This window comes from Cataglyphis hispanica, chromosome 21 (genome assembly GCF_021464435.1).
Source record: "Cataglyphis hispanica isolate Lineage 1 chromosome 21, ULB_Chis1_1.0, whole genome shotgun sequence".
Classification (NCBI taxonomy): Eukaryota; Metazoa; Arthropoda; class Insecta; order Hymenoptera; family Formicidae; genus Cataglyphis; species Cataglyphis hispanica.
In genome coordinates, this window is record NC_065974.1 from 221,536 (window position 1) to 243,027 (window position 21,492).

Sequence of the window (21,492 nt, forward strand, 5' to 3'; positions counted from 1 at the left end):
TAAACTTTTTCCAATGTACACATTGAAATGAATTTTCTTTTTGGAATGCATCATGTAATTATAAAATATTCAAAGTGAAAGCATATATATATATATATATATATATATAAGAAAGATGCATGTGTGTTTGATGAAAAAATGTAGATGAGACAAATGAAGGAAAAGTATGAAAAACAAGGAAAAAATCGGGAAAATGCATCGTACTTATATTGCATGGCGTTATATATTCATCAATGTAGTAACGTAAAAATAATTTTTACAATATGTAACAACAAAAAAATTTGCACATTTAGTAATATTTATAATCACTTCTACTCGATAGAACTTGAAATGGCTAATGATGTTGTAGATTAATCCTTAAATACCTATGCAACAGACAGTTCTTTCTTTTTTATAAAGAGAGAATCAAGTTTCATGTCTCCCGAAAAATCAAGAATTCTTGTTGAAGCACTGAGACTAGCTTCTTCATTCTTCTTCGTAAAAAAAAAATTACTCTTAAAAGAAAAATTATTAGTTTACATTAATCTGATGCGCAAATATTTAAGAGTTATTCCCTGTATATTAATAAGATATTTTGTAATTGTGAATTGCAACGATGAATTGGCAACACTTTATGCTATTCACAGCGTCGATCGTAAGCGCTTGCTTTAAACAAAATTGGCAAAGCAATACTGAGAGACAGAGATCGACATAATTAAGCCTCGTTGACGTCTCGCAGTGTATGTCATATACATATATATACAATAAGATGACCACCCGAAATTATTATAAACATTTAAAAAAAAAAAAAAATTTTATAACATGTTTACGACATTATGTCCATTTAATTACCCTGCTAATTCTCCGGTCGACACGTAGAGATATATTGCAATGTTTGATTATTCATTATACTTAATTACAAAACGGCCTGAATTATATTGATCTGATTAAAATTTGTAATTTTATGTACAAAAATCTTTGATGCGATGTTATCAAGCCGCGATATCAAAATAACATCATAGCCTATCGTTATCAGCATCAATGAAATACGATATAGATATATAAATTCAAATCGATCTTAGTGTCAATATACCAATACTAAATTACTATTTTCATATTAAGATCGACTAGAATCTATGCTCAAATGTCATTTACATTATGTACATTATGTACATTATGTATTCGCGGAGAACTCCATGAGACAATCATATTGATAGCGCAAAGAGCGACCGAAGATAAAATAACAGGAGTGTGAGCAGTCTCTTTGCGCTGTTTGCACTTCATCAACGCGCATGGCGTGCGCATTTTACACATCCCGACCGTCTATAAACGTTCAACGTCTAACGTGAGATTCGATTTGATATTTTTCGATGTACCGAAAGATAGACAATGAACTTTAGATTAACTTAAATTTTAGATTAAATGAAAAAATGTCCGTCTAAAAGCCTAAACGCTTGAGATGCGTTCGCACTGTCTGATTAGTCCCCTTGGGCTTGTCCCCTTGCCAACTCTTGCTCTTGCTGCGAAAGAATCTGAACTCTCTCTCATGATTAGGATGCCTCATCGGTTTGTAATCCTGCGGCAAGCAGAACTCCTTCTGTTCGCCATAAAACTTCTCATAACCCCCTTGCAATAGATAGATCTCTGGATAGAACAGTGCCGGATAGCGTTCTCCATTAAACTCGCGATCCATTCTGCGTAAAAGCCTCGAGAGATTCGGTCCACGTTCCCAGGAGAATTCGCAGTGAAATATTAGTATATCGCGCTTCTCAACATCGGTCTGGATTCTGGGAGCAGTGGACATTATTGGATCAAACAGAAATTGCGCGATGAGACTCTTGTCGTAAAGATTCAGCGCTCCCGCGATGTGACCGCCTTCATACTCGTATGGATATCGGCAATCGATGATCTTGTAGGAACTGATACGATCGGTGAACTCGCCGCGTAAAAGCGCCGCCAACGTATCGGACGTTATGGTTTTTAGATCCTGATGATGACCCATCGTGACTGGCAATATACACGGCTTGCTGAAATCGCCAATGAGATCGGTGTCGGTGACGCTACGATGAACCGCCCATTTGATGTTTGTATGTGTTTCGTTCTCGGACAAGCTTCTCTGCAGACCGAGTTTCGAACGCATCGAGGGACTCGTGAATGCCGATCTCGGCGTCTGGATATGAAAACTGTTGGACCTGCGCGACTTCTTCAATATCGACTTTTCGTCTTCCGGCATTTCATCCGGTGGTCGTTTGAAAGATAATCTGATGGAATGCGGCGAAATCTCCGAAGTCTTGACGCAGAAATGTGTCGGAGAATTCTCGTCGTAGCTGAACGTTCGCATTAGCCTCCTCGAGCAAGTTGCCGTTGGCGAACGAAATAGACAAGTGCGAATTTTCGACAGTGACGGCGACGATAACGGTGATGATCTCGTACTGATTTCTAAGCGTTTGTGTGTATCCTTTTGTATCGACCATTCTCTGGTCGATAGTTTTCTAGACGATGGATTGCTCCGGGACCATTCGGGAGTCGTTGAGACGTCGCAATCCATTGATGTCTCAGAAGCGACTATGTCGCCGGACAATAACTTTGAAAGATCGCTTGGTAATTGCGTCTCATCGTCCATTGCTTCCATGTCGACGAGTTCGTTCACGAGCCCGTCATCCATGCTCTCGTATCCCGACGACAGACTACGTAGAAAATTCGGTTCCGTTGGTTTTAAATCATGCAGCAGAGAAATCCGTGGATTGGGAAGCACTGGTGATTGCAGAGTATTATACAGCATACGTCGCGGTGGCGCGATGCCGGTGGCGCTGTGAAATCCGTATCGTTTCTCCTCTTTCTCGCTGATAGAGCTCGCGCTATGGCTACTGTGACTGTGGAGTGTGGGGTTCTCCAAAGGACAGCGTATTATTTTTCTACAGGTCTAAACAGAAAGATTATAACAATAAATAATAAGATTGCTGCAATTTAAAAAAATTTTTCGATAAAATCATTTTTTTAAATTTTAAAAGAGATGGAACATTCGCAGAGATTGAAAAAAAAGTCTTCGAGAAACCCAGGATATTTAATTCTACACACATATGTATAACTGAATTAAAAACGGACTAATAGTCCACGCTCTTCATAGAAAATCGATGTTTCCGGTGATTTTTATCGATCACCGGATGAAAGTCGAAAGGAGGAATGAAAGCATAGTGCAAGTTGTAGACATTGATCACTGAGGAAAAGCAGAAGAGAGAGAGAGAGAGGGAGTGAGAGATCGCATCGCTCAGCAGGTAGTCAATCGGGTCACCAGCGGTCATAGCCGGATGCGCAAGGTGTTGTGTATATTATGAACAAATCAGAGACCAATAAGCGGAAGAATACGAGGGGAGATAATTTTTTTATAGTAAAACTCGCCGCGGACTCTGTTACCGTTATCTGTGATCGGCCCATGTAAATCGTCAACGTTAAAAATCAATGTATTTCACTCTGTGATAAGAGACAGCTGCAAATGCGTTTTCCGCACGCGAGTCGGATTTGTAGTTTGACTTATCGCGGAAGAGACTATTTATCTCGGAATGTGTAATATCCGGAATTGAATTGAATATGTATATAATGGAAATCTCGCTCGATCTCGTGCTTCTCTCTCTTTCTGTTTTCATTACACAGTAAAACTATAATTTCAAATCTAGATATCGTTATAGAATCTATTGCCAAGTAATATTGTAATTTTATACATAGAGTGGCCCCAAATGTTCCACCCAAAAATTGAAATTTGAGATTTTATAGGAAATTTAATTCTGAACAGAAAGTTTTCTATAAACATGGCTTGAAAAATGCTTCGTTAAAAATCGCTTAAAATCACAGTTATTTTATACATTTTTACAAATATCAGGAAAAATGTTTTTTAACAAAAAATATCAAAACAAAATTTATAGAAAATTTTGAGCGCTAACATTTTAAGAAAGCATTTTCCGACCTATGTTTACAGGAAACTTTTTGTTTAGAATTAAATTTTCTATAAAATTTCAAAGTCTGACCAGAACGCCTGGGCTCCCTATATAATTCAAACTAGCTTTTTCTTAATAAATTTTACATATTAAATTTTAATTTAATATTAAATAAATATTACAAAAATTTACAAAGACAAATACAAACAAATTTTAGACCGTTAAAAAAATTAAATGAATATATTCGCTTAAATAGATGATTGCATATCACTATCAAAAATTTTTTTAAACCGGCTAATAATGATTAATATTAATGGCATTAACATTAATTTTTTATTAATCATTATTAGATTTTTAAAAAAATTTACTAACATACTAACATGTACACTATCGTGTAAAAATTCTTCGTAGAAAAATCATGTTACCTTTTGCGGAGTAGGATTGTACAAGCTATTGGTGGCGTCGTAGTTCTCTTTATTTTCACATCCGTACTCGCGTTTACGTTGTCCAGGCGGGCTTAGCACTTGATTTTTGCACAAGTCCAATATGCCCGCATTTGTCATATCGGAACGACATGTCGTTTTCGTTAGAACATCTATGAATCTGCAAGTAAACGAACAAAACGATTTAATTAAAATCATGTTTAAATGAAACCATAAAGTCCATCTCGTCATTTCATTATAATCTCGAAAGCCTTCACTTTGTTGAAGAAAAATAATAAGTGGGATAAAAGTTTTACCGATTCTCGAACGATAACTCAGCATATCTCGCGGCTAAAGATCTATAATATTTTTTTTTAATCAATGAATACTGTGCACAAGTCATAAATAAAAGCTACTGCTCTTGATTAAAAACGACCTACGAAATTACCCTACGAAATTTGGGGATAAGTATATTTTTTCCTTTTTTTTGAAAAAACGTTCCGATCATTCGAATCGTGACAACAATAGTTTTACACACAATTTCGATAAAAAACTTGTAATATTTTCTTCGACTTCCCGTCATTAAAAAATATCCAATCTTATATCATTGTTACACTTTTCTTTTCGGCACATAAAGCACATAGTCTGTGCATCAAGACGAGCATGCGGCCACGAGCACGTGTTAGGCGCGAAAACTTGCTGCACGATTTGTTCCGGGTAGCCGGATTTTTTAAACATGTTTTCAGTTATAAATAAGCTTCAATTAAGTACATATCGATTAAACCGTCAGCAATCTCTAAGAATATTTTAATACAAGCAGTCCATATATATAATTATAATTGATGCTGTGGATCAAACGCGATTGCGAGCGGACACTTGGATTCACTTCTTCAACATCTCTCCATAAATACCGTTTAATATTGATTTTGTACGGCAAATTCGTTATACATATATCAAAATTGCGAATGCAACGATATCAGTCGCTAATTTATCACCGAGTACTTTCGCATTTTATCGTTTAATCATTTATTTATCGATGTTGATTCACTGACGGCACAGATTTCTAACAGATACTTTCCGGCGTGTGCAAGACTCGTATGAATCTAATTTTAAATCAGATGCATACAGAATCAGATCTAGAAAACGATCACAGGCCATTGGGACTCGAGATGGAAATATGCGCTATACTCTCACATCGAAAGAACACTACACCATGCGATATGTGCCAGTCCATCGTATATCTGCATACCTTTCCAAAGAGCCCATCTTATGTACATCATCATTGCCAGTGCTCCTAATCAACGCACCCGTCGCCGGATGTTTAATCGTACGCAAGATGTCCATGACGCGATAAGACGGACCTTGACGGTTATCGAACTGTACTTTTTCGCTCAAAGACGAAACGTCCTTATGACGTTACGAACCGACCAGCAAAGATCCCTAGCTCTCCGCTACATTATCCGAATGCGGGATTCGGACTGGAGTCCCGCGCGCCAAAACACGAATTATATACGGCGGATACGGGACGATGGTGGGGAGCTGACCAATGACAGGCCGTGAAAGGGCCCGCCTAAAGGAAAAAGGGAACTTAAGGGCGAGAGAAGGGCGAGCGCGGTAACTTAAGGCGATCGACCGCTATGGGGGGGCCTTTGCATGCTCTCGTGTGTATGAATTTCTACGCGCAAGTGCACATATGTGCACGTCATCCACGTGTGTACGTTTGATCTGATCCTCGTTGATCACTCGCCCTCATTCCCCGATGGCTCTCGTATAGGTCTTATTTTCTCATGCGAAAGGGAGCGCCGACACGCTCCGATACCGAGTTTATTGACATCGCACATTAGAGACAACACATTGGAAATTTTTAAGCGAGATTAATTTCCAAGTTTCAAGATCAAAACTTGAATTGTTCGGATATATCGCGTAAAGTTAAGCTTTAAATTATATCTATAATTCGCGACAGAATTTGAAAGAATTTTCCATCTATAATTTTATACGTCATCTAATACAGAAAATATCTAAATAAAATACAGCTTGTGTGCGAGATGCTTTTTTGAAAAATATTTGAATATAAATGAGAGTCTTATTTCGATGATAGTCGTTAAAATCAATAAAGATAACGGAAATATGTATAAAGTAACGTTCAAAATAAATTTTTATTTTTCTTAAAAAAACAGATGAGGTCCATGAACGCAAGAGATTTTTATTGGAAATGAAAAATTCTTCATTATATACCGAAAAAATATGATACCGAGAAAATGGTACCTGGAGAATAGCCCTCTTATGCGTGACTAAAGCATCTTTTCACGTTCACATGCACAAAACAAAAATAATTTAAGGATTATTTAAAAAAAAAAAAAGATAAGAAAATATTCGAGTAATCTGCGTAATAAATCGGAATGACATGTGTTATTAAGAAATTTAAATTGCAGAAAATTGCCTGAAGCGAAGATATTTTAAGAGCAAAAACATTTTAAACTGCTTGATCTTCGGGATCATTTTTGAAAATAATAAAATTCCGAGACCTTAGGCTCAACCTTAGGTGTCCTAATTTTAAATCCATCTTCTCTTCAAATTCGCAGAGGCTTCTATTTTGAACTATCTCACACACTGCTAAAGAGATGCTTTTCCAGGCTTCTATGTTTCCCGTTTCTGTTGCACACGCGCGCATTTTTCATTGCGGTCAGAACTTAGAGGAGGCAGGTAGGAAAGGTTGGAAGATGCTTGGTTCGTTCTTTTTTTTTTTTTTCATTCTTCCGAATGACAATGCTTCACCTGATCGTCAATCCGCCACCCTCGCTTTCTTAAGGGATTTTCACATGGCAGGTATTTCGTGTACCGCTAGGAAGGAGCGCAGATGCCTCGCGGGCACGCATGTTCACATCGTTTCCTATGCGACTACATGACAAAATCCAGATTTTTTTTGGGGTGGAAAATGGGTATATATGTCACGGATTTTCGAAACATGAATGGGGAAAGAGGAGCGGATAATTTCTATTCGAATTACAGCCGTTCGATACTATTTGCGGATTTGTAACATTAGAAAATTTCTTAATCGCCGCACACGAAGAATAACTGAATATAATAATTGAAAAATCCTCCAATGTATATTACATGTATACGTAGTAATGAGTTAATTTATTTTTTAAGAATTTAAAAATAAAAATCATTAAGATTAAGAAAATTAAATTAAACTTAATTTTCTTAATGTAATGTAATATGTAGTGTAATAATTTACCGCTTTGATAAAGCGTACATCAATTTAATTGCAATGGAAAAAGCTTTCGAAGCTAATGAGCACGTATCGCAATTCCCTTATTGAATTATTGAATACTCATTGTCTACTCTCCGAAAGATTCCATCTGAAGTACTTACAATTATTTAATGCGCAAGTATTGTGTTATAATCGAGTCATAAACCGATGGTCAACTCGAATCAAGCATTCATAAGGCACGAGTAATTCTAGTAGATGTATTTTACGATTAATTATCGACACAAATAAATTGAAGAAAAGTCCCTCTTTTTTTTCACTTTTTTTATTATAGATAAGAAGACAATAAATACTCTATTCTTTAATTTTTCTTTGTACCATTTATAACCCGGAAGCTGTTTTAGCATTAAAGAATAGAATTTTTGTGTGGTTACCTCGCGAAATAAACAAAAACTTCAAAAGTTTTTGAAGATTTTTATGTAAAAGTATTGATAAGGTATCTAAGTATTCTAATGTATCTAAGGTTTCTAATGTATTGTTTCTTGGTGTGAAGCAAAAAAGATCTATCCTTATTTATTCATTTCTTACAAAAAGCCGACGGTCTTTTTGTTTGTATCTATCATTTATCGAGATTAGAAATAAAGTCCACATTTTCAAGATTTTCGGGAGGAGACGGAGGAAAAAGATCCCCGCCCAATAATTTTTTTTATAATAAACCACATAGATAATAGATACAAGATATGAGAAATAAATAAGATAAATGTACGACTGATAAATTGCGCGAGATACGCGAGGGTGCAAACACCGATCGTTTCTCGATTCGCATTCTCTCTCTCTCTCTCTCTCTCTCTCATTTCCCGGACTCGATATTAGCGCCGGCAAGAATCCAACGTACTTATTGACTTATATCCTTGGGACAGGATCAGCTGTCGTTTGACTTTATCGTACCCCTACGTGAATTCCTTTTGAGGTAACGCACGAGGGGTGGTTTCTTCGCACGTACGATTGTTCCAATCGCAAAAGAAAGAGAAAGAGAAAACACTCGACTCCTACTCCTACAATGCCATGCGGCTCGAGCCGCATAGAAGGAACCAAAATTGCACCTTCCCTCTCCCTCTCCTGCCCTCACCCCCTCCACCGCTCCCTCGCACCACCGTTCCTTCAGACGGTGGACGGACATACGGATATATCCGTAACGTCGTGCGACATGCGATTGCGCGAGATTCGCCAAAAAGCGAGGAACGTGCGTGCGCTAAAAGCGGTACATGCCGGTGGTGGCGGCCGCATGGGGTAGCTCAGCTGCTTTCTGCCGTGAAACCAGCGAATCGAGGGGTCGCAGACCCCCTTGCGGACAGCTGCCAGATCGTGCACCTTCGACGTTTCTTCTCCCTCCCCACATGTGCCTCTCCCAGTCGTTACCCCGTCGCGGGGTAACCCACCCTTCGCGCAATTTATTGCATGACGTACGGAGTAACTGCTTTTTAGCGATCGATCCCTCGCGTATCGATGTTGAGCGTTACACTCGATATCTCATATAGTCGTATAATCTATCGCATTAAGATCCTAATCGTACATTTGTTGCTAAATGAAATTATTATAATCTGTGATCTCATGAAAGCCTTTCATATTATTAAACATTTTTATAATTAAGTTTGTATAGTTTTATTTTACTACTTAATTATTTAACCGTGTCTTTTATATATCTTTCCAATTTAAAAAAAAAATCTTTAAAAAAAAAAAATCAATAAAATACAACTCTTTCGCATTCTTTCTCTCTCTTTCTTTTCCCTATTGAGCAAGCAAGAATTAGAATTAGAGAAATATATTTGACAATAAACACGCGGGTGTTCTTCTGAAGCGTTATCAAGGTGCCGTTATCAACGATCCAGCTGTGTCCCGCATTAACTCGTTTGTCGAGCAGGATTGCATATCTCATTTCACGTAAATTCACATTCACGCGAGTGTGTATGCGAATACCTATGGGGTCCAAGTACCGGCCAAATATATCGGTCGCGAGGCGAGGCGGCGGCGGCCGCCGCAATGCTGCCCATCGACTTTGATTTTTCTGTGAGAAAGAGTGCAGATGGCCGTATCCATTGTGAGGGTTGGCGCGTGCCAAGGGTGTCGACGGTGTACCGCACGAGACACGGAGTCTCTCTCTCTCTCTCTCTCTCTCTCTCTCCCGCCGTATCTCCCCACCCCTGTGTGGTGCGTGAGGACCGAAGCAGCGTGCTAAGTGCACGACTGACGCGTTCCCGCGCGCACGCACACGATCGCATATATCTCGTATACGTGCACGGTGATATACGCGTGTGCCGTGCCACCGTCGACAGGTATGGTTCTCCACACCTATGGGTTCACGCGTATATCACCGGGGCACCGCACATGTACCCGCGCGGCGTTGCTTCTCCGATCGATGCGCGGTCCGCCGCCGGCAAGCCACTTACGTAATACCTGTCACGAGGTTCTCAAACGGAGGAGATACTAGGCGCCCGAAAGTAAAATTCGGAAGCGTGTCAAAAATAATGAGATTCAATATAAAATGTATATTTTGCATGATAAATTAATTTCAAGATATAGAATATAAAATGTACAAGTTAAAAAATTTATTTATTAACGCAATACATTTCCGCTGCGTATTTGAAATATGATGCATAAGCCAATGTTTACACAAATCTATCAATCGAATGTAATAATATTGAGATGCAATGTTAAAATAAAAAAAAAAAAAAATGCTGAAAAACAAAAAACTAAATTATTTAAATTAAAATATATATATATAATTTAAGTATTTCATATTTGTGTAAAAGAAAAATATAAAAAAATATAAAATAAATAAATTGCAATAAAAAATAAATAAAATTGGAATAATAAGTCAATTTAATGCGCGTATATTTAACACTATATTAAATTTCGTAATATTTTTACTATTTATAACACGATCATTTTCGCGTGAAATAACCATGAATGAACGGTTCATTTACTAAATTTAAAATATATAAAAATTTTATCGATCCATCTTCAAAATCATGAGAGATTGGCGGAAAACGTTTATCGGAGCGCGACCGAAGAACCACTGGTGACGATGACCCGGTAACCGTAAGTTTACAGACGTCCGGGACGTTTCTGCAACTTCCTAAACGGGATCATCATCTGTTCCTCCGCGTGTCTCTCACCCTTATAGACGGCACCCCGACCGATTACACTATTCTTCTGACGTACGCAGCCGCCGCGTCGCAGATGTAACGCATAAGTAAGCGGAATTCGCAATTTTCGTACGGTACGCGTCGAGAGAAGCGAGACGGCGAGAAGAGACGATGGGGAAGAGACATTCGGGGAGGAAAAAGTCTCAACCCCTACGGGAGATGCGAGTGAGATAGAGCGAGAAGAACGGTGGAACGGATAGGAGCGAGAGGGGAGAGGGAGAGAGGTCACTGCAGTTCGATCGAGTCCTGTGAAAAGTCTCGGGTAAGTTCCTTTTCGGCAGATGTAATCGATCGAAGCCTAATAATCGTTACGTCACCGTTATCGATATATAAGGGAGCGCGTATCTTTCTCTCTCTCCCTCTTTCTCTCGACTCATTTTCTTAGCTTGCCGCTGCATTTCCTGTTTCGATTGGAATTAAAAGTATTCTACTTCGCGGTGGGCTGAAGCCGACGAGTTGCAAATTCGGGAAGACACAGAACTCCATTCGTCATAGACGTTGACTTTGAGCGGCGAAACGCATTACTTTCTCTCTCTCTTTCTTTCTGTCAAAATGTGCTCAGCTCTGAAAAAGCTCTGATTGCCCATTGTTCGTTGCGTGCGTATGCGACGCACGCACGTGGTGCAACCATGTATCATCCGAGCACAAACCACACATCGCACACACGCGCACGCGATAAGTAAAATATTATCTGGGACGAAAAGATATATATATATATATATATATATATATATATATATATATATATATATATATATATATTATATATATATAGCAGGTATGCGCGACAATTGAGTAAACATTGTGTGTACCATTGGTACTATGCGTATATGCAAAAGAGAATTTCATTTCTTGCCCTATATATTTAGAAGAATGCATGTCATTTCGCAACGTAAACACTTATTGACATCGCTTTCGAGATCGAGAAAGACTGTTGACACAGTGAAAACAAGTAAAAAGAGTTTTTAAAAAAATCTGTTTTAAGTAAGGCAAACATAATAAAAAAATAATTGTATATTAAATTTTAGTGCGTCAAAGATTGGTCGTTTATCTTTTATATATATGTCCTGTTAATATTATTTTTATATATTAAATATAATTATTTATATATTATAACAGCAAAACTGATTTTAGATATCTGATTTGGATTATCGTTCATTTTCTCGAAAAAGCAATGTTATTTTAAGTAAAATCAAGCATATCTTTGTACACATCGATCCAATATGAGCGGAACTGAATCTACTTGGCCAGATGTTCATTATATTGATGAGTCTGTGAACCTTGGTGAATCATTACTATTCACTGGTGATGGCTCCGTAATTCCGTTATTGATTAACTGCGAAACTTGGTCCTATAACAGCTGCACCCGTATGTTCTGTCATGCTAGCGAGCGCCGAAGAATACCGTAGGGCTCTTGTATGAGTGGGGAGAAAACAAAGTTCATGGGGGCGTACATGGGTACATGACAGAGAGAACGGGGTACCAAAGTACATATCGCGAGAATAGACATTTGGTGACGCGAATGGTCCGTCGATCGATCGAGCGTGAGCGTTTAAATGTCAAATCGGCGTGTGGTAACGATAACCGCGCGTCACATTCGTGTATATTGCAGACAGAATTTTTTTATCTCGCTTTAGCCATCATATTCTCTCATTCAATTTGCACAGAGACTTTTTTTTTTGGATTTCATCTCTTTTTTATATTAATTTTACTGCCCAAGAATACCATCTCGTGTCGAGAAAAATGAAGATTAATAATTGTTCGAAATAAAATTGATAAAAATCATAATTCTTCACCATTACACTGTAAAAATTTAAAAATAAAAAACTGAAAATCTTATCAGTGTACTATGCATATAATGTACGTTAAAATTATATGCGTGTTAATAAATTAACAATATATACTTCCAGTTTGTATTAGATTATTAGATATAAACTGATATAAACTAATCTCGCGAGAGATGTCCAAGATCATTTTTTTTTTACCGAAAGAAACGGGTCAAAGAAATACTCGAGTTATGAATGACGATGTATGAATCGAGTAGGAGAGAGTACAAGATCAAGGTACGAAGGCGGGATAGAAGAGCAAAGAGCTGAGACGAAACCCAAAGTATGAGAAGGAACATGAAAAAAAGAGAGAGAGAGAGAAAGAAAGACACGTGTCGCGCATATTTTTCTATCCATCGTTCCATCACGTATATCTTTGTAAGACGAGAGTGAGAAGTGACACACTCGTGTATTGAAAAATCGTTCGATCGCAATTCCAGCATTTGTCCTACAACGTTCGCGACAGCTTCTTTTTAATCAGCTTTACATTTATCCGCAAAAAAAAAAAATGACAGATAACGACAGATAAGATTAGGCGAATGTTGATGCACGTAATGTAAAAATCAGAAATGCGAAATTTTAATCGAATGAATGAACAAGATGAATGGGAGATTAAGAGCCCTCGGAGTCTCTCTTCGCAGGCTCTCTCTCGGAACCTTTGAGAGATTCCCGAACAAACTTCGCCGATACCGGGCTCTCTTTCGCGGTTGGGTATCGCCGTTGCGCTCGCGTTCCCATGCCATGTAAAGTTTACGTCCTCTCCACCACCACCACAGGGGGATTTAAATCTCAACGGTCGCGTCGGTAGTGGGCGATAGTGGGGAGAAACGACATGGTGAGACTCGCGGCCTCTTTTTCGCTCGGCGGGGAGGCGAGGGTGCGGAGAGAAACGAGAAACACAGAGAGAGAGAGAGGAAGAAAGGGACTGAGTGATAGAGAGAGATCGGAGGAGAAAGAAACATCGGGGAGAAGTGGAAAGGAAGGCGGCAGGGCACATCGAAGGGAATGCGAAGGGAAGTGGAAACCGCGGAGACGGAAAAAGAGAGAGAGAGAGAGAGAGAGAGAGAGAGAGAGAAAAGCTCTTGTGTTTGTAAACAGAGAAGCGAGTCCGTGCAACATGACCTTAGCGGAATTTCATAATGCATCTTATCGGGGCATTTTATGTCGATAAATTTGAAATGCGTTTGATCGATGTCAAATTATTTCGAATTTGTCAGCGATATGAAAAAACGCACCGACTCGACGTTATTTATAAAATCGCGACGCGGATTCCCGGATACACGAACGGGAAGCTACGATAATCGGATTGGATCGATACCTGTTGCGTGTGTATCGCCGTAGGACAGAGAGATCCACGAAGTGGCTTAAAATTGGCCTCTCGAAAAATTTGGAATGTATGGTCAACCGTACCTAGAGCCGAACGAATCATGAATTCCCATCAGTCAGTTTCCGGTTCTATCTATTAGCATTTTCTTCTTTTTTTTTTTATTGGTCTTGAATGTTTGTCTCATCGATACCACTCGTCTTTTACCTTCCTCGTTCTTTCCAATTTTTCATCATATAGATAAAATTAAATAAATGAAGCAAAAGAAGATGAATCTTAGAGAAAAAGATGTGTAATGTACCCATATGTTTTTGACATATAAATATTTAAATATACGTCAATTATGATTATACTTTGATATCTGCGTTCCAGTGATGCAAGTCAAAAGCTAGACGGGATATTACACGCGTTTAGGATTAATAGCATTTTCTTCTAAACGAACCCGAGGGGAGAATCTTATGCGAAATTCGTGCCACCCTCCCGCGTGACGCGAAGCTTCTTCCTTACTTTGCGGCGATCGGTCGCATTCGGTGGCGTCGGTGGATACGCCTCGCCGTAAAAAAACGCGCGCGAGCCTTTCTTCTCCGTAGACGATCTCGATGCGTTTCTTCGTTTCTTCCTCGTCCTCCCCGCCGCGTCAGCGGCACCCGCGCCACCCAGACGCCCGTTTCTCTCTCTTTCTTTCTCGATCTCTCATTCTCTCCCTCTTTTTTTTCTCCGCTCTCCGTAGGTCCAGCCTCCCCCCACGCATTCCCCCCGCCTCCCGAAAAGTCTCCTCTTCCTTTTCTATCCTTCACCGGCGTTTCAACCGCCATCGACACCGAGCGGCGTCGACGCCGCCGATGACGACGCTTCTACGGTGAACTCCCTCGTCCTCCTCCGTCCTTTACCCGCCGCATAATCCCGGCATCTACCTCCTTCGCCTTGCCCTTGGACCAACGGCGCCTCGCATAGCAACACCGGACCGTCAACGAACAGTGAGGAAAATGCTCAAATAAAATGTATAAACGGTTGTATTTTCTTTCTTACTCTCATCTCGTCCCCTCTCATTTCTCTTAACTCCGCGGTGGTTACACGTGATTTACAGTTACGCGAACGATAATATCGATCTTTCTTATCATATTCTTGCGCAACGTATCGCTATTTATGATATGAGCGTATATAAATGCAAAACGACTTAATATATAATATATCTAATAATTCATCTTATACTTTCTTTAGAGGAACAACGGAACATTGAATACTTTCTGTGCAACATAAATCACTATTAGAAAGTTAGAAGAGGTTTCCAGCGTGCTATTGTAAGACCTTTTATTCTTTCCCGAACTTTAACCATTCCCAGTATGCTATCCAGATGTTTATATTATTTATTATTTTATTTCAACCAAGCGTTTTACTACATTCGCTTTCGACTATGCTGTAAATTCTACGATCATAAATTCAAAAATGTAAAATATGGTTACGAAGAATACAGTATTGATCAAAAATCTGAAACTATACATTACACGGAAACTAGAAAGAAACTAAAAAGATAAATTCATTACAATAATTATATAATAATTCTGAGTTTTTCAACATAACTCTACAAAGCTCGCTTTGTTTATCCGAATATACAAAGGATCGTGTTTTATTTCCAGACTCACGTCAACAAATGAGCGTAAAAATCGAACAAAAGCATGTATGTTGGAATACCTGGAACTAACTACCGTTCACCGTTATCTAAACCGGTTGATAAATTATTTTATCCTTATGTGCATGAAGATAAATTACAAAAGCTCAAACTTAATATCAAGTATCGTTTTTATGTCAAATATAAAATTTATGCGTAAAATAAATATTTTGTATATATTTATAATATATAATATATATTTTATAGCTCCTCACACAATCTCTTGCAGGCATTTAATTAATATAATCGATATTATATTTTAGCGAAACATATCGAGTATATTTTTCAATTATACTCTATAAGATTACACAGGAGCTTTTCATTTATATATTATCATTGAAATATATAGTCGTCGAGACTAGTAAGTTACAAGTTGCCAATGAACTTTACAAATCCGATTTATAATCGTGTTGCGTGTTTTTGCGCCCTTGCACGAAGGAACGTTAACCCGCAGAACGCTTCCTTTTCTTGCAAATTAAATTGCTCCTTTCGCTAACAAAGCGGTCGAGAAAGGCGCGAAACCGGATGGTCGGCCGCGGTCTCGGGTTCGGCGTTACACGCACTTCGAAAAGAGAGTCTCTGTTGGAGCCGCCCTGGATGTATAATAAGTTCGGCAAAGGGAAACCCTTCCACCCACTGCGCCGACTTCGAGTCCAAATGGACCCGAAAAACCGTTGTCGATATCTTTTCGATCGACATGACATCAATGCGAACTGCATTATCGCACGCAATTGACGATAACGATATCAGATATATTTTTTCTCCGTCCTATCGACGCGTCGGTCAATTCGAAAAATTGTTCAAATGGAAATCGACTCGTAAGGGTCATCATCATCGAAATGGCGATGTTGCGTCTCTCCAGAATTGCATTCCTTTCTCTACGTGTCTGGGAGGTAGAAGGGTGTGATATGAAGAAGGAAGAGGAAGAGGAAGAGGAAGAAGAAGAAAAAGAAAGATGTAGGCAGAGAAAGAAGGAGAAAAGGAAGGAGAAGACGCGGAGGCCGTTGGGGGCAAAGTAGGGGGAATGGGTGAGAAAGGGGTGGAAAGCAAAGACGGTTAATGTACCGCTACCGCTGTTCTTCTCGCGATGGACTATGGCAACGGCTCTTCGGAACTTGGACCATTAGAGAGAGACGCAGCTCGCCTTTTAAGTACTTATGGAACAAAGGCATTTCCTAATCGAGCAGCTATTCCCACCATTTCAAACTTTATTCCACGAAATAATTGCATAATTCCATTTAATTCTAAAATAAATGTGTTTTTATGGAAAAATCTAAGCCAGCTAAAATATGATATTAATGATTAAAAAAAGCGATAGATACAATTTTAATATAAGATTCACGAATCGAGAGAAACGTCTTTTAAATATTCGAGATACATAACTTTGACCTCACTGCGATGCGATAAAGGAATAAAGAAATGGCATATATATGAAAGGTGCGTGTATGTACGGAAGAAGGAATCGCGGTTGAAGTAACAAGTGGAGGAAGTTGGAGGAAACTTGGTACGCGTCAGATATACGTGGAATGACGATAGGGGTGTGCGTCGTGTCGGGCTTCCTCGTATGCTACAGGTGTAATCGTTTGGAAAACCTACGGAAATTCATGCTCCGTTAGCCACCGGTGAAAGATCGAGTTATCGTACGGCTCTCGACACCCGAATATCGACGGATTACGAACGTTCGTGAGGATTACAGCGTTCAAATTGTATGAGAGCGTCAAAATATTTTGATATAAATTTACGACGGATTATCCGGACATTCAATACTTTCCATAAAGCTTGATTACTTGAAATGTTATAATAAATGAGTAATTATAAAAAAATCTGTTAAACTATCACGACTATAGCGTTATAAAAAAATGTAAACAACGAGGAATATCGTTTACATCTTTGAATGAAAAATATAACCGATAAACAATATCGATTTTCACAATTGCATTAGAAATAAATATGATTCTTATATGTATTTCGCTTCAATCAATCAATGTCAAGATGTTCCTCCGTATCCTTCAATAAGTTCACCATGCATTTTATCCTTCGGTCCCATCTCCCTTCCCAATCGCTTCGCGGCAATCTCTCGTCTATTAGTAATATTCCATTTTCTTTGTTTATTTTCATACATCGCGGCATCTTCTTATAATTCTACAATGACGAGAGTTTCGTATAAAGGCACCCTCTATGCATATAATAGTGCATCGCATTGGAGGAGGATAGAGATAAGTAATCCGAACCGTAACATTCGGTCTCGCATGATACTCGGATAACATAAACCGTAGAGCGAGGCTCGATATCGCGAGGTATCGGTGAGGGCGAGACAGGAAACTCTCTCGTCCCTCTCGTGCTAGACGAGATAGGATTTAGCGCTTAGCGATTATTTAACGATCGCCTCCACTGACGGCGCCGAGCGAGCGAGACGGATGACCGCTTCTTCTCGGCATGCGTTTCCCGCGCTCACAGAAACTCCTCGCGTGTCTGTTGGAGAGGCTTTGCCGCCGCTGTTGCTGGGGCCCCGAGAGCCTGCCACGTTGTTGGTCGAGTCGAGAGAGAAAGAGAGAGAGAGAGAGAGAAAACACGCACGCTCTTCTCCTCTGACAACATACCGAAGCGGCAGAAAGAGACGCGAAGGAAAGGAGAAGACGAGAAGGAATGCGAGATGGAGCGAGAGGAACAATGTTGCGTAATTTTTAACCGTCACCGGGTAAGCGCGGACCAGCGAGGCACGCAGAACGAAACGTCAGCGTGCATTATAATATCCCCGAGTGCGTACTAATTGGCTCCCGGTTTAAACGCCGGGCGCTTTATACAGTTCGCCTTGTATTTATCCACGTGATATAACGCGTGTAGTTATTGTCAGCGTCCGTATCGATGGGGGATTTATCGACAAAACACTTGCGATATCCGAATAGCATATGTGTGATTAATCACAATATTGAAAATATATTAATTAATTAAGATATTGATTAAATGCTATAAAAGATTAATTTTAATAATGGATATTTCTACGGTCATACATAAAAGATCTCTTGTAAAATTTGATTGACATTCTCGATTCTTATCGTGGAAAATCCAAAGGGATTTGTAGCATAAAAATGACTGATTTGGCTCGAACATTTGGTTCGTGATAAAAATTCCTCTTGATATAAGGATCGAGAATTACTTCAAATTCTTTCTACTCTAAAGATATGTTTGATAAATAATATCATTAGTCCTTTATAAAATTCTCTCGTAAATTCTTCATGAAAATTAGTTGTAAAACATTGCAACGATAAAACACTGCTTTACATATTTTTTGTCTTATAGATACTAAAATTATTTTCTTTAAATAATTTCATTAAATATTATTTTATGAATTATTTAATAAAAATTTGCCGACAATTGCAAAAACATTAAGATAATAAAATGATTGTAGTTTTAATTTTTCATATTTCTTTTCTTTCTTTTAATCGCATATCTCTATAAGAAACATAAAAATTAGATTCAGATTCTTAGTAAGATGGTTCAGTTTCAGTAATTAATTCTGATTTAAATCTTTCTTTGCATTCATTATATGGAGAATTCGCCTTCAAAATTCTCCACATGTATACATACATCGATATCAAAACACATAGATCATCAACCGTTAATTCGTGCGTATTTTTCGAAAATGAAATATTTTTCATAAAAAAAAATATCTATATTCGTACAGGTACTGTTTACGTAAAACAGTTTTTTAGGGATAAATATGTATAAATAATATATAAATATGTATTGAAACGCGTGTGAATTAATATTTACTCGTATCTTTCTACAATAAAAAAAAAATTTTTATGGGAAGAACCGGTTTGTCTAGATTGTCTGTATCCTCAAAAATTTGCTAATTTCTTCATTATTTTCATAAATTAATCGATCAATACTCTCGTTTATGACAACGAATGAGCCGTTTTATCTATTTCCTTGAAAAAGCAAAAAATCACTTCATTCATTTTTCGCAAAAGAGATCAGATAATCGAAGATGAAAGAAATCTCTCTGTGAAGGAGCGCCTAATTATTTCTCTTCTCTCTCTTCCCCTAGAGCAATAATTATTTATACAATCCAATAATTATTGAACTAAATCTATGGATATAACAAAATTGTAGATATGAATAAAGTGTGAAATAATTCCTATGCGATTTCAATGGAGACAATAGACGACATTCAAAGATTTAAAAGAACATTCCTCGCTTTTATCTTCGTGAAAGAATATTATGTGTGTCTGTATGCGTATGCTTCCTTTAACCCGGCAAACGGAAGCCGAGAGCTGGTCATAACGTGCAGGACATACAGGCGCGGGTACCTGCTCCGCCGGAAGTGCGTGCAGGGGGTGGCTTCGCTCCCATGTGTGTGCGTGCGTTTGCGTTCCCGATTCATAAAGCGAAATACGCAAAAGTGCGCATGGCAGGTTCCATTATTTCGACTCGGCGGAATCGCACATGTGTATTCAATGTATTCGGAACATCCGCCGGCGCAAGGTCTTTCTCTCTTTTAACTTCCCTCTTGATGCGCGCGGATTCTCTCATTTTCTTCTGCTCGAAACGTTATTTTATTTCTCTACTATGACCAAGATATATATTGTTTTTATAATAAGAGACTCGTTTTTTTTCGTATCGTTGTCGAATAACGTGAACCATGGGATACAAAACCTTCTTGGAAACATAGATTTCACTTTGAAATATCTTGCAAGTCATCTGGTTTTTGTTTTTCTTTTCTTTTGGTCGTAACCATAAAGATATTTCACCACGGTACGTATTTTCAGAGTAAGATGGATATCGCTAAAATTGAACTTTAAATTTAACGGAAGATTCTTCAATGAATTTAAAATGCATGTTTCTTTAAAATAATTTGAATAAATTTAAAGGAATCTCTTATTTCAATTGCTAACTCGTAAAAGACAATTCTTGAAAGAAATCTTTTCCATTTTAATTTTTTATTTAAAGAAGAATCAAATTTCGAGAATTGATTAAAGACACACTGTCATTAAAATTAAGCTTAAAAGCTGCTCGGACAAAGTATGTAAACGAGTTAATGCTATCGTGTATGCGTAAACGAAGCTATCAGGAATTATGCAGTGTACAAATTTAAATTCGCCCGTGTATTCGATTCCCGCCATCGAAATTATCTTACCATTGGATGGCCGAAGGAAAAGAAAAAAAAAAGAGAAAAGCACCGGACACGTCGACGTCGGCGCCTCTTCCCTTGATCCTCCCCGTAAGGCCTCACGACGTGAAACCATCAGCTGAGAAGATTTGGCTCGAAGGTTCTGTTGAGGCCAGAGGCCCTCAATTGGGCTCTCATACATACAGAAAGTCGACAGTCCTTTGTAAATCGTGTTCTCCCTACGCCAAGGCGAATTTCGGTTACTTTCCTCTCTCTCTCTCTCTCCTTCTTTCTTATTCCTGCCATTCCCGCCCGAAATATTTTCGAAGGTAAAGGATTCACTTCGGAACTTGAAATATCAGTTACTTACACCGTGAGATCGCCACTGGCCCGTTCTTTCTTCATGTATCACAATAACAGCGATAGCTTTGGGACAATATACAGGTGATTCAAGTTTGAAAGAAAGAACCAGTCAAATCGATACTTGAAATGAATGTGCAAAATCATAATGTCAAAGTTTAAAAAAATTTAAAAAAAGTTAATTTAAAAAAACTGTCATGAAAAACTACAGTTCTTGAAAATTATAATCTCTCAAGAATATTTCGATGATTCGCGCACAAATATTTTCATTTATAACTTGAGGATGAATGTCTCAGTGTTTTCTCTGAGAAAATTATTTTAATGCATTTCTTATGATGGTGTCAGTAATTATTTAAAAAAAAATACAAAGCAATACTTCAAATTATATGAAAAAATATATTCAGGATAAATTTGTCATTCAATTATTGTTGTTTCAAATTGATTCAGGTG

The 21,492-nt window shown here is 38.3% G+C and overlaps 1 protein-coding gene across 2 annotated transcripts in view; it reads right to left on the minus strand.

Moving 5' to 3' along the window:
- Positions 1-4: 4 nt before the first annotated feature.
- Positions 5-21,492, minus strand: part of LOC126857341 (M-phase inducer phosphatase-like) — a 45,361-nt gene continuing 23,873 nt past the window's right edge. Inside the window, exons 1-3 of one of the 2 annotated variants that reach the window (XM_050606671.1) lie at positions 5,583-5,777; positions 4,337-4,514; positions 5-2,902 (exon numbers count right to left, since the gene is read on the minus strand). In XM_050606671.1, coding sequence (XP_050462628.1) covers positions 1,418-2,902; positions 4,337-4,514; positions 5,583-5,677 — 1,758 coding nt within the window. In that variant the 5' untranslated portion in view covers positions 5,678-5,777 and the 3' untranslated portion in view covers positions 5-1,417. Of the gene's footprint in view, positions 2,903-4,336; positions 4,515-5,582; positions 5,778-21,492 lie in introns of those variants that run through there. The other variant, XM_050606670.1, reaches the window with a different exon arrangement.